We start from the raw sequence: 12,363 nt of genomic DNA on the forward strand, positions 1-12,363 counted from the left end.
AGCTAAATATGCTACACTACACACTGTCGGAGGATATGCTAACCGCTAACTGCGAGCGAGAACTCTTGAATTGTAAACAAAAGTGGGCGAATTGATACAAATGTTGACAGTAACACTACCAAATGTAATACCAATATGTGGTCGATTTGGTCGGTTAGATCGATATGTTTTAATTATCAAAAAAAACATTTGTCGTTTTTGTTATTGTTAACAAACTCAGGAAATAAGTCCCTGGCACAGGAGGACGTTCAAGACAAAAAACAAATCAGAGCAAATATTTAAATATTTAATTGATATTGTTACACTGCCATCCTGTGTTTTGGCCTGATTATAATCGTGGTCAAAAATGGAATCATTCAATGATCTTGAACATTTTAAATATCAGCATTGGTATGATGAATACTGCTCCTATAACTACTTGGTACTGGATCAATACCCAAATTCTTAGTATCCAAACAACAGAAGAATAAGTGATTATTACATTTTAACATAAATGTAAATAGAAATATGTTAAAACAGTAAGTAACTAAATATTAACAGTATATTAGTAAGTAAAATAATAGTTCTGAAAAAATAATAGAACTGAAAATTACAGTATGCAGTACGTTACGGCATAAGTCAGCAGCCAAATTACGATCCTTTGTAACCCGTTTTGAAATGCTTCTATTATCATTGACATTCCAAATAATATATAGTTGAGTTGAGTTGAGTTTGAGTTTATTTCGAACATGCAAGCATACAATATGATACATCACAATTTCCAGTTTCTCTTTTCAACATGTTCGAAAAGGAGTAGGAAGAAGCAGAGCTTATTTAATCCTACCCCTTTTCTTTAGATAACAGTTGCAAAACTTTTTGTTCACTTCCTGTTCACAATTTATTCACAATAAACTCCATAAGTAATCACAATAAAAATAAATAAATAAATAAATAATAGTAAGAATTTAATAATAATAATTGGTGATGGTTATCACAGGAAGCTGCAATATATATTGCGATATAGATTTCAGGCCATATCGCCCATCCCTAACTTCTTATTGTGACAAATATATATTTTTATTTGTTAGTCGCTTGTGCTGTTCATATATTTTTGTGTAAATTGTTTTTAAATATATAAGCCGGGGACGTACAGCACTGACAGAGAGAGCAAACACACACCTGTAACCGATGCGGCGTGAAAAGTGCAAACAAGTGTGATCCAGATGTGCTTGGAAATGCGCCTGCTTGGCCGTGCCGCCACATTCAGGACAGACATACGGCAGGCCGCTTTGGTGTATGCGCTGATGAGCTGCTGCACTGCAGCTGTTGGGCAGTAGCATCGGAGGAGAACATTCCGTACATGGCTGCAGAGCATCCAAAAAAAAAAGAAGAAACGAAAAAGAGTCAGAGTATGTAATGAAGTTGTAAGAGAAAATAAAACAATGTTCACATATGACTCACTGTGCTTTGAGCTTGTTTGATTTCTTGGAAATGTTGAGCCACCTCTTCTTTACTGCTGAACTGAGCCTGACATTCTGGACATTTATTTCCCGTGTATTGCACTGTGTCTGCTTTCTTGTTAGGCATCACTAGATTTGGCTGCACTTTGGGCTGGACAATGGACTGACCTAAAAATGATGCACATACAATGACCAATGGGTGATCTTTCTTTAATAAACTGAGTTCATCTGTTCCAGGGTCAAGCTGTTACCATCATAAAACCTTTACTCACTGTAAAAAAAAATGTATCTCAATATTCTTGCCTAAAATTCAGATTCTTTCTGACAGTTCATTCAAACACACACACAGGTCCATGGACTTGGGTTTTAAAGATTGAACATAACTCAAAAAGGTATTGCCAGATTTCATGTAACTTACAGGAAATGTCCAAAATAGTATAAGGCAGTGGTTCTCAACCTTTTTTCAGTGATGTACCCCCTGTGAATATTTTTTTAATTCAAGTACCCCCTAATCAGAGCAAATAGTTTTTGGTTGAAAAAAAAGAGATAAAGAAGTAAAATACAGCACTATGTCATCAGTTTCTGATTTATTAAACTGTATAACAGTGCAAAATATTGCTCATTTGTAGTGGTCTTTCTTGAACTATTTGGAAAAAAATATATAAAAATAACTCAAAACTTGTTGAAAAATAAACAAGTGATTCAATTATAAATAAACATTTCTACACAGAAGTAATCATGAACTTAAAGTGCCCTCTTTGGGGATTGTCAAAAATGTCCTCTCCTGTTGTTCTCCCCTCTAATGTTTTACAAAAAAGTATGTGCAGTATCGATGTATCTGACAAAACCTACAAGTTGTGCATTTCCACTAATATCTGTGGATTCATCCAGCTGGAGGGAAAATAAGTCGCTAAGTTTTCCAACAACTTGCTCAACAATGTATTTTCCCATTTTATCTACTCTCTAGCAAACAGAGTCATTTGATAAAGGCACATTCTTTATTTTCTCGGCTGCGTTTTTATCCAGTATTATCAGCTCTTCAGCGATAGTGAACGGCTTTTTTGGCTTTAGCAACAAGCAAAGACACCGCGTAAGAAGTGTTGGAAGCTGGTCAACGCAACAGAAGCCTCCAGGGCCAATGTTCCCTCTAATTTTTCATGTGTGTGAGCAAAAGCACAAACTTCTTGAGCATTCAGTGGAGCACATGTGAGCGACATCAGACGTGCCACTGTGGCTACACCAGCGTCACACGTGACCCAAACCTGACATCATAACAATTTAAATGTTTTATTAAAATCATTTTCTGATATAAGTGATTTTGCCCCCTTACAATGACAATAACAAAAATACATTTTTTCATGAGCTATGTGCTAGTATTGTATGTCTGGCTGCGGGTCCTGCCTTTAAAAGAAATGTTACCCCTTTCAGAGATTACATTTAGTTCCTGTAACTTTCTGTCTGTAAAATACATCTTTTTATTAGCATTTATGAAATCTAGTGACAATATTTCATGAATAATATCCTTAGATTAACATTCTTAATAAATGGCAGTAAAATAAACACACATCTGATTGTGGAGTCAGTATTACAACCTGGCATTTACACATTGTGTGGCAGCGTTGGGGTTGTCTGACTTTTTGTGTGGCCATAAACGCAGCACTGGCTAAGTGCCATGAGTGCGTGTGTTGGTGCAGGTGAACGAGCGAGCGGCTTCTGTTGAAACGACGGATGATAGCGTTGGTTTAAGCCTGGTTTGTATGGCAGAAAATTACCAGTTTTTATAGATAAAAGGTTTTTTTACTCATGTTTTTGGTGTGGTTACAAACAGTTTTGCTCAATAAAGTGATTGATGGAATTCCTGTCCGTAAAGTGTCTCGACAGACGATAATTTAACTGTGTTGACAAAGATTGTTTTATTCATTGGGGCCACTCTTGTCGTCCCTTGTCTCTCACAGAGTTGCATTGCAAAATCATACAGAATAAATTGTAATGTGTTTATTTTGTTTAAAGTTCAGATGGGATTTTTGATTTCCTGTGCGGCATTAATTTTTTAGTATGCAGAGGACGCATGAGCGGTGCGCAATTTCGCAGGCGCGCACCTTAAAGGGAACGTTGTCCAGGGCTTTGGCTGATGTTGTGGAGGCTTTCCGCATCGTGTCTTGAGATGACCTGAATTCATTTAGTCTCCTCTTAAAAAAATCAGGTGGCTTACCGACATGGCAAGAGTGTTTTGTCCGGAGATGCCGCTGAAGATGCGCGGCCGCTTCATGCCGCTGTTCGCTAACATTTCTCCACAGAAAAAACACAATGCCTTGGGGGGGTTACAACTCGAAGCCTAAATCCCATTAACACATATTCTTCAGAATACTGTCTGAATTTTGCCGGCTCAGGTTTGGCCTTCTTTGGCACGTGTTCCTCCTTGTTTTCAGCTGCATTACTGCTACGTTTTAACCAAGCCTCCATTGTTTTCTACATCGATAGTTGATTGACAGTTGCTGCCGTGTGGCAGCGCCAGGTAGGGTCAAACCATTATGGCATGGGCCATGGGGGAAACTCTGGGTTTATGATAATGAATGGAATAGCCTACTTGATTTGATGTTCAGTTTATGAAATTACATTCATATTTTGTTGAAGTATTATTCAATAGATATATTTATAAAGGATTTTTGAATTGTTTCTATTTTTAGAATATTAAAAAACAATCTCAAGTACCCCTTGGCATACCTTCAAGTACCCCCAGGGGTACGCGTACCCCCATTTGAGAACCACTGGTATAAGGGAACCAGTGATGAGATTTAAGGGGTGAGCCGCATCACCATCGTGGTGCCGCCGTTGTGGGCAGTGTTGCCAAGTCGGCTTATTATAAGTGGCTTTGGGCTTGATTATTTTTTGGAAGGTCGCTTGCAAATTGGCTTGCTTTCTGTCTTGCCTCTGGTGAGGGCGGTCACATTTTTCTCCGCTCCCTCCTTCCTTGCTTGCTCTCTTCGTTTTGTCTTGTCTGAACTTTTTTGAAGCCTATTTCTTTGCGCTGTCCTCAAATCTAAACATCAAGCATGGATATGATCAGCTGGACTCTCGACGCAATTGACAAAGTTTCGACAAGGAAAAGAGGTTCGGGGGGGCCTGGCTGCCCTGATGGAACCATTGCTGCGGGGTATGTGAGAGACTCCTAGGATAAATGGAGAATCATGTGCCTCTCAGTCCTTTCCATCGACAACGTGGAAGACATCTACCTATTTGGAACCGTGATCGCGGGGCACCTGCTGATTGGGCTGTGCATTGCTCTGGTGTATTGTCAAATTCGGAAGACGATGGCAGCCACTCAAGGAGCCCAACGGCTGTTCGTCGCAATGGAGGGATTGGGCCGGGCTGTGGGAACACAGACTGTGGCGATTTCTGAACTGAATCGCAAGATGGATCTCATCATGGAGAAGTTTGCTGAGAAGGAGAATTGAATTGAATTTGAGAGAAACCAGCATGAACAAAGAGCAGGCAAGTCATTGTTTTTTCTGACTGCTCGCGGAAAACAACATCCTAATCTACGATTTGACTCCCTCGAATGGCCTTGACGCTATCAGGAACAGGCTGTTCTGAAAAACACCCCCGAGGACACCTCAACGATGGACGCTTTTGACCTCCCTTTTTCTCAACAACACCTGGTGTCGAACTTTGAGATCGGCCCCATTTCACAAAAACATTTCAACATTACACCCAAGTTAATTGGACATACATGCACGCACCCGCCCCTTCCTCAACCAATGCCTTCACCACTGCTTAATTCCGGGGTTATGGATGGCAGCAGGCCGGCCTCCAGGGCCCCAAATTCCCCCCCCCCCTCTGTTGCGAGTTGTTGTGATTATATATAACATGTTTATGTGTGCTATGCTATGTGAGGTTTTTTCCCTTGGACTCAGTCTGGACCCCCTCCCGAGGGTCCAGCCTTAGACTGATATTTTTTACTCTTCCCCCCTTTCCCAATACCACCTTTTTTAAGGAGCGCCGTAAGTGGCTGATCCGTTGGCGGTCCCGTCTTGTCTCCCTGTAACATATGTCTGCTTTTAGTGGGACTGTGCCGAAAATGAAATTTCAGTTCTTATGTGTCTTGTACATGTTAAAGAATGGACAATAATGAAGCATCTTGAATCTTGAATCTTGAAATTTCGTATTTTGTGGGTTGTGTTTTTTGGGCTGATTTTGAAGGTGTAGTTGCTCATTTGGGCTTGCTTTTCTGTACCAACAATAAAGAAAAACATGAGTATACCGTTAGGTAGTTTGTGCTTTCTACACAACATTTCCTGGTCATCATGGTCACATGACCTGGCACGCCCCCAAACACACTCACACAAATGACGCATTTGCAACTATTCCAGAGCCCAGACTGACAAGATGAGATTCATCACCAACTGCGCTCTCCTTACTCACCATTGTGTGTTATACTCAATGGTTAACTGGACGTCTTTATATGCTCGATGACTCAATCATTGGTATGTGTTCATCTACAAAACCATTCTGGGTAACACTCCATCTTATCTGTCTTGTCTTTTAACAAAGAAACAAGGAAGTCACAATCTTCGTTCAATGAATGTTCTGCAATTTGTCGTCCCCAAATTGAGAACTGAACTGGGCAAGAAAGCATTTAGGTTTTCAGCACCGAATGCTTGGAATAACCTACAATCGGCTCTTCAACTTCAAACCCTTGTTACATTAAATGAGTTTAAAGTTTCTGTGAAAGGATTGCAGTCTAGCTTGTCTGTATGCACATGTGTTATGGGAGCAAGTTTTAATGTTGTAAATTTGATACTTTATGTGTTGTTTACTGTTTTTAATGTAACCTTGCTGCTGCCCTCTTGGCCAGGTCTCCCTTGGAAAAGAAATCTTTGATCTCAATGGGATTTTACCTGGTTAAATAAAGGCTAAATAAAATAAAAAACAAGTGACAAGACACAATGAAAATTAGTGGCAGTAAGTCTTGAAATCCTCATAAAAAGCATAATTTGAACTATAAATATTCATTTAATTTTTTAATAAAATGAAATTAACACTGCTTCCTTCGTTTACTATGCTGAAGGATGACAAGATATGTGGAAATCTTGTGTGATGTCATTTACAATGGTGGGATGAACTCCAAGCTTTGGTTTCAAAATGTAAAAATAAAACAGCCATACAGAAACGTGAATGATTGCCACTAACCATTGGGTTCTTTCTGGCTGATCATCAGCTCGACAGGCACAGGTTTCATGACCAGGTGCGAGCACTGCATGATCAGGCCTCTCTCCTTGTGTTCCCTGGCGTGGAAAAGCAGGCTGCACTTGTTGAAGAAGGCCAGCCGCTTGGCGCAGTGATTGCACGTCACCTCGATGCGCAGTGAGCGCCGATCGTAGTGCCGGGACAGACTCTGCTCCAGGGCAAAGGCGTCGCCGCACTCTAAACAGCGGTAACCCTGCAAAAATTGAAAATTAGATAACAACAGGTAACTGGTAAATTTATCCATAAAATGTTCACTTTTTCCACTAAGCGGTGCGTTTCGCCACAATACAGAATGGTTTGGATTACAAAACCCTGACAATTGTCTGTCCAATCACTGGACAGCAATGTCTGTGTAAGCGTCCACAAGCATGCTACCGAGACTCTGCTTCCCAACAAAGTAGTAAATAAACATTAAAATGATCACAGCACTTTGATAAACAAACAGACTGAGTGGTGCTAGCTTGCAAGCTTAAATGCTAAAATGAAAACAAGAAACATTAACTGTATTTTCCCATTAAGAAACGACATACCCCAAACCAAACTTATACAAACACATTACTGTCTGAACAACTAAGTTATTCAACTGTGCACAATGAACCTACAAGCTTTGCTCTCTTAAAATAGAGTGATCGTTCTATATACAAAGATTAAGACGAGGCCGAGGTGTTTTTACGCTGTGTTCAAGGACCACTGAAAAGACTGGGACGCCACAATGCCCGCCAGAAATAGTAAAACATGTTAATATGTTGTATTTTTTACACACTTTATTCAAAACAATCTTAAAGTGTTACAGTACAAACCAATATTTAAAACAATAAAAGTTTAAGCATTTAAACAGTTAAAATACTAACAGCAAAACACTATCAGGAGTAGAGGAAACACATAACATGCAAAATAAGGGCTTTTCTAACAGTGTATCTATTTATTTTAGTTATCTAAAAACAATAACTTGGTCAAAAGATGTGTGTCTATAAGTACTTTTTGAGCACATTCTAAAATACCGCAACAATATTGGACACGGTGATATGTGATATCCCTAGTATACAGTATATTTGGCAAAGAAAGTTACAGGCTATAAAAACACCTCTTGGCGGCTGAAAAGGTTGAAAAATGCTGACAGCATCTCGATTTGCTTATCGGCGCGTGGCTTGCAATTCTCTTCTTAAACACTAAAGGGCAGTGTTTTTTTGGGGGAGCAACCACAACGCTGGTGGATTGGATTTTAGCTTCCTGTAAGTAGTAGTTGTATTAAAAAGCAGCAACTGAATCAACATCCACATTGTTGTTGGAGCTGGAAATGATCATTTTCAACCAACGCTCACTTTTATTGTCCATATTGCTCCGAAACCAAAAGAGAATACGTTCGCGCAGGTAACTTGTGCAACCCCTGAACGACGCGAACGCATTAACTGTATATGATTATTTCTAATAGGAAAAAAATCGCTTGGTCTTTTGTAGAATTCAGTTTTTGTCAGACCTTTTGGTACAGATTACTAACGAAAACTGACTGTATAGTAGTTGAGATTGACTTAACAGCGCCTCTGCTGGCTGCAGCCAAGTAGTACACTGCATTTTGCAAGTCAGTATAGACATCCTACTCTACATAGAGGCGTTCAAGTGCACTGTGTAACTAACTATGAGTGTTCAGACACCAATGTTTTTTCACATTTATTCATATAACTCCTATGAGAAATGCCATACCCCACTTTGGGAACCTAGCAATAGATCCATCTCTAATGCAGACAGAGAGCCCGGAACAGTAAATGTTGATTGTCAGGTTTACCTGTGCAGGTAGAGGAAGGCCCCACTCTGCTGGAAGAGGGGAGCTCAGGTCCGGTTTATAACAGGGCAGCAGGTTCTTATTGGTGAGAATTTTATTGAAGCTTTCCACCAAGTTGGTCTGGCTCTTGGTTATGATGGACCCGGCACTATTTACAATAGAGGCCGGTCTGCTGCTACTGCTCTGAGGAGGACTCTGCAGAGTGGTGCGACCCAGGCTGCGTAGGCTGACACCACTTGGGATGGTTGATGAGATGGACATGGGGGGAAGAGGTGCCGTTTTGGGGACTGCAGGAGGGACTTTTGATTTCAGGACTGCTGTGCTTTTTTCTTTGAGGGCACCTTTACGAGGAACCCCCTTTTTAGATCTTGGATTGGGTGCTTGCGGTGAAGATTTTGACGTATCCGCACGCTTCAAATTAGCTCGCTTTTTAGGTGTGGTCTTTGCGCAGTTCCTCTGAGGCACTTTGATTTTAAATTTGAGGGGCAACAATTCGGGTGGAGCTGCGATGGCAACAATAGCAGTGCCAGACGACGACTCACCATTTTCCTCATTCACATTTTGAGTTCGCTGCCCTGCTGTCTTTTCACGGTCACTAAGCTCCTCCTGGTGATCACAGGAATTGGTATTCCCCATTGGCGCCGATTCTGGCCTGCTGATTTTCTTCGGCAACACAAGCCCCGTCTCGCTAGGTGGTGGGCTCTCAGGCGAGTCCCTCTCTTCGATGACGTGCTCGGGGTATTTCTCCTGTCGCACTGGTGCAACGTGACAGTTCTCAGGCTTCCACACCTGCTCGTCTGGGGCGCTGGACGATGCATCCGGAGGAGTGATAGAGGGGGTTTCCGGGGAGGTGCACAGCCGAAGTTGATGCTTTACGCCGTGCTTCAATTTCGGAGGCGACGGCATGACAAATTCTGGGCTTTCGTGGATGACCAGCGGGCTTCCCAAGTCTGGTTCCGAGTCCTCCTCATCCAAGTCCGTCATATTCTTCTTTGACCCGTTCCCATTGTGTGTTAAAGGCGAAGCATGCTGGACTACATGCGCTTCCTCCTTCTTCTGCAAAGGCGGCGGCGAGGAAGGACTTGGGAATTTCGAAGATTCCAGATCATAACCTTTGTCCCTATCGTTTAAACTCCATGGTGCTGCCTTGGATCCGAGCTGAGCACCAGCAGCAGCAGCAGACCCGTTAAGTGCAGCACTGTATTGTGAACAGGTGTCATCCATCTCTGTGGTGTTGTCTTGTTCTCCATCTCGATTGTTAGACCTCTCCTCATCTTCACTAGCCCGCACAGTGTTCATCACAATAACACTGACAGCAGGGGGATCAGTGTGAGAGGTAGGTGAGCGACTTTTGCTTTCGTCAGCATTATTACTATTGTCATTATTAATAGCAGCAGACACCTCGTTGTCTTCTGGGCTTGACTGGATAGCATCAATGTCAGGGATATCAAACGCTGCCAGCAAGTCGTCAAAGTCTGGAGTCTTCATGTCCCCCATGGCCCGCGAAACCCTTTGAAAACCTATCAAGTCAACATATGAGTTAGGGAAAAGTCATTTGTTGTGGACTTTCATTAAACACCCTAAGGGTTCAGGTCCGTGTACCTTCCGTTCATTCCATTTCCAATTCTTAAAGGCAAATCAAAAAACAAATTGAGACATTTTTTCTATTTTAATTTCTGCAAAACAAAAGTTGGACAACTACTTATTGACACTTTTTTAAAACAACAATAGGACTCCTGCGAAACAAATATGGTCCGCATACCTTCCGTTCATTCTATTTCCAATTCTGAAACACAAATTGAAAAACTAAATTAGGGCCGTTTTTCGATTTTTATTATAAATGGCAGATTTTAAAACAAACAAAAAGGGGGTTGATTTTCATTAAAATATTGCCATCAAATAGGATTTGGTGCTGTTTTCCTTTTATGGATTTTTATTTTTCCAGATAAACACAAAAATCGAATATATGTTAATCCAAAATGCAAAAATGCATGGTTATCTGTGTGATGACAAATTGAACTGGAATCAGTATTTTAGCTTTTCCTTTGCCTTTAGCATGTTTTTAGTATAACGTAACATCTTTGTTCAGCAGGAGTCCTATTGTCATTTTAAAAAAGTGTCATTAAATAGTTTCAATCAACTTTTGTTTCAAAAATGAAAACGGAGGAAATGGCCCAAAATGTGTTTTTTGATTTGCATTTAAGAATTGGAAATAGAATGAACGGAAGGTACATGGACCTAAAATACTGCTTCCGGTTCAATTTGTCATCACACAGATAACCAGACATTTTTGCATTTTGGATATATATATCTGTCTATTCGATTTTTGTGTTTATCTGGAAAAATAAAAATCCATAAAAGGAAAACAGCACAAAATCAAATTTTGTGGCAATATCTTAATGAAAATCAACCTTTTTTTGTTTGTTTTAAAATCTGCCATAAATATTAAAAATCGAAAAACGGCCTTAATTTTGTTTTTTGATTTGCGTTTCAGAATTGGAAATAAAATGAACGGAAGGGACACAGAACGCATGTTTTATGTTCATTGATTTTTCTTTTCATGAGTAGAAATTTGAAAAAAAACAACTATTTATTTCAATTTCATTTTACAATGCCATCCATCCATCCATTTTCTACCGCTTATTCCCTTCGGGGTCGCGGGGGGCGCTGGAGCCTATCTCAGCTACAATCGGGCGGAAGGCGGGGTACACCCTGGACAAGTCGCCACCTCATCGCAGCAAGTAAGAAAATAAAAAAACAAAGCTTACTTTTTGGTCTGTGTACCTTCCATTCATTCTATTTCCAATTCTGAAACGCAAATCAAAAAACTAAATTAGGGCCGTTTTTCGATTTTTATTAGATATGGCAGATTTTAAAACAAACAAAAAAGGGTTGCTTTTCATTCAAATATTGCCATAAAATTGGGTTTTGTGCTGTTTTCCTTCTATGGATTTTGATTTGAAGATAAACACAAAAATCGAAAAAAAATGTTCATCCAAAATGCAAAAATGCGTGTTTATCTGAGTGATGACAAATTGAACCGGAAGCAGTATTTTAGCTTTTCCTTTGAGTTTAGCACGGTTTTAGCATTACGGTAACATCTTTGTTCAGCAGGAGTCCTATTGTCGTTTTAAAAAAGTCTCATTAAATAGTTGTTCAACTTTTGTTTCAGAAATTAAAATAGAAAAAAATGGCCCGAAATTTGTTTTTTGTTTTGCATTCAAAATTGGAAAAAGAAGGTACACGGACCCTTTTTTTTGGCAAAAACATCAAAAAAATTGTATGATTTTCATTTCATATTTCATATGAAGACATTTTAAATCCCGCAAAAACAGACCAAAACGGATGTTTTTTCATATTCAGAGCCTAAGACAGAGGTGTCAAACTAATTTTAGCTCAGGGGCCGCATGGGGGAAATTATGTGCACACGCGCGCCGAACTATTAAAATCATTGCATTAAAACTAAAAAATAAAGACAACGTCAGATTGTTTTCTTTGTCTTACTTTGGCCAAAAATAGAACAAACATATTCTGAAAGTATTACAATAAAAATATAGAAAAAATACTGGCAGCGGTAAAGTTTAGATCCATGAAGGAAAGAAGAAAGTGAATGAATGTTTATAACTGAATAAATGTACATATGCATAAAAATGTGTTTTCTTTTGTATTATTCTTTTTAATGAATTAAGTAACGTTTATGACAACCTTTTTCCAAAACACAATATAGAATGTGAGGTATGACAGGATCATGCATACATTTATCATTTGTTTTCAAAATGGTTACAAAAAAGTGGGACCCCAAAAATGTACTGTGGGACCCCATTTTTATGACTTGATGGGGTCCCTAGGACCCCATTTAAAAAATTCCTAGCGCCAACACTGATGGAGTATTGGTGC

At 39.8% G+C, this 12,363-nt stretch overlaps 1 protein-coding gene across 2 annotated transcripts in view; it reads right to left on the bottom strand.

The window, feature by feature from the left end:
• The window catches only part of LOC133636189 (zinc finger protein 687a-like), a 52,356-nt gene that overhangs the window by 31,719 nt on the left and 8,274 nt on the right, over positions 1–12,363 (bottom strand). For both annotated transcript variants that reach the window (XM_062029955.1, XM_062029954.1), the window contains exons 2-5: positions 8,470–9,986; positions 6,630–6,879; positions 1,441–1,607; positions 1,159–1,343 (exon numbers count right to left, since the gene is read on the bottom strand). In XM_062029955.1, the coding sequence (XP_061885939.1) occupies positions 1,159–1,343; positions 1,441–1,607; positions 6,630–6,879; positions 8,470–9,963 (2,096 nt within the window). In that variant the 5' untranslated portion in view covers positions 9,964–9,986. The remainder of the gene's footprint in view (positions 1–1,158; positions 1,344–1,440; positions 1,608–6,629; positions 6,880–8,469; positions 9,987–12,363) is intronic.

The sequence above is a fragment of the Entelurus aequoreus genome, linkage group LG20 (genome assembly GCF_033978785.1).
Source record: "Entelurus aequoreus isolate RoL-2023_Sb linkage group LG20, RoL_Eaeq_v1.1, whole genome shotgun sequence".
NCBI classification, from domain to species: Eukaryota; Metazoa; Chordata; class Actinopteri; order Syngnathiformes; family Syngnathidae; genus Entelurus; species Entelurus aequoreus.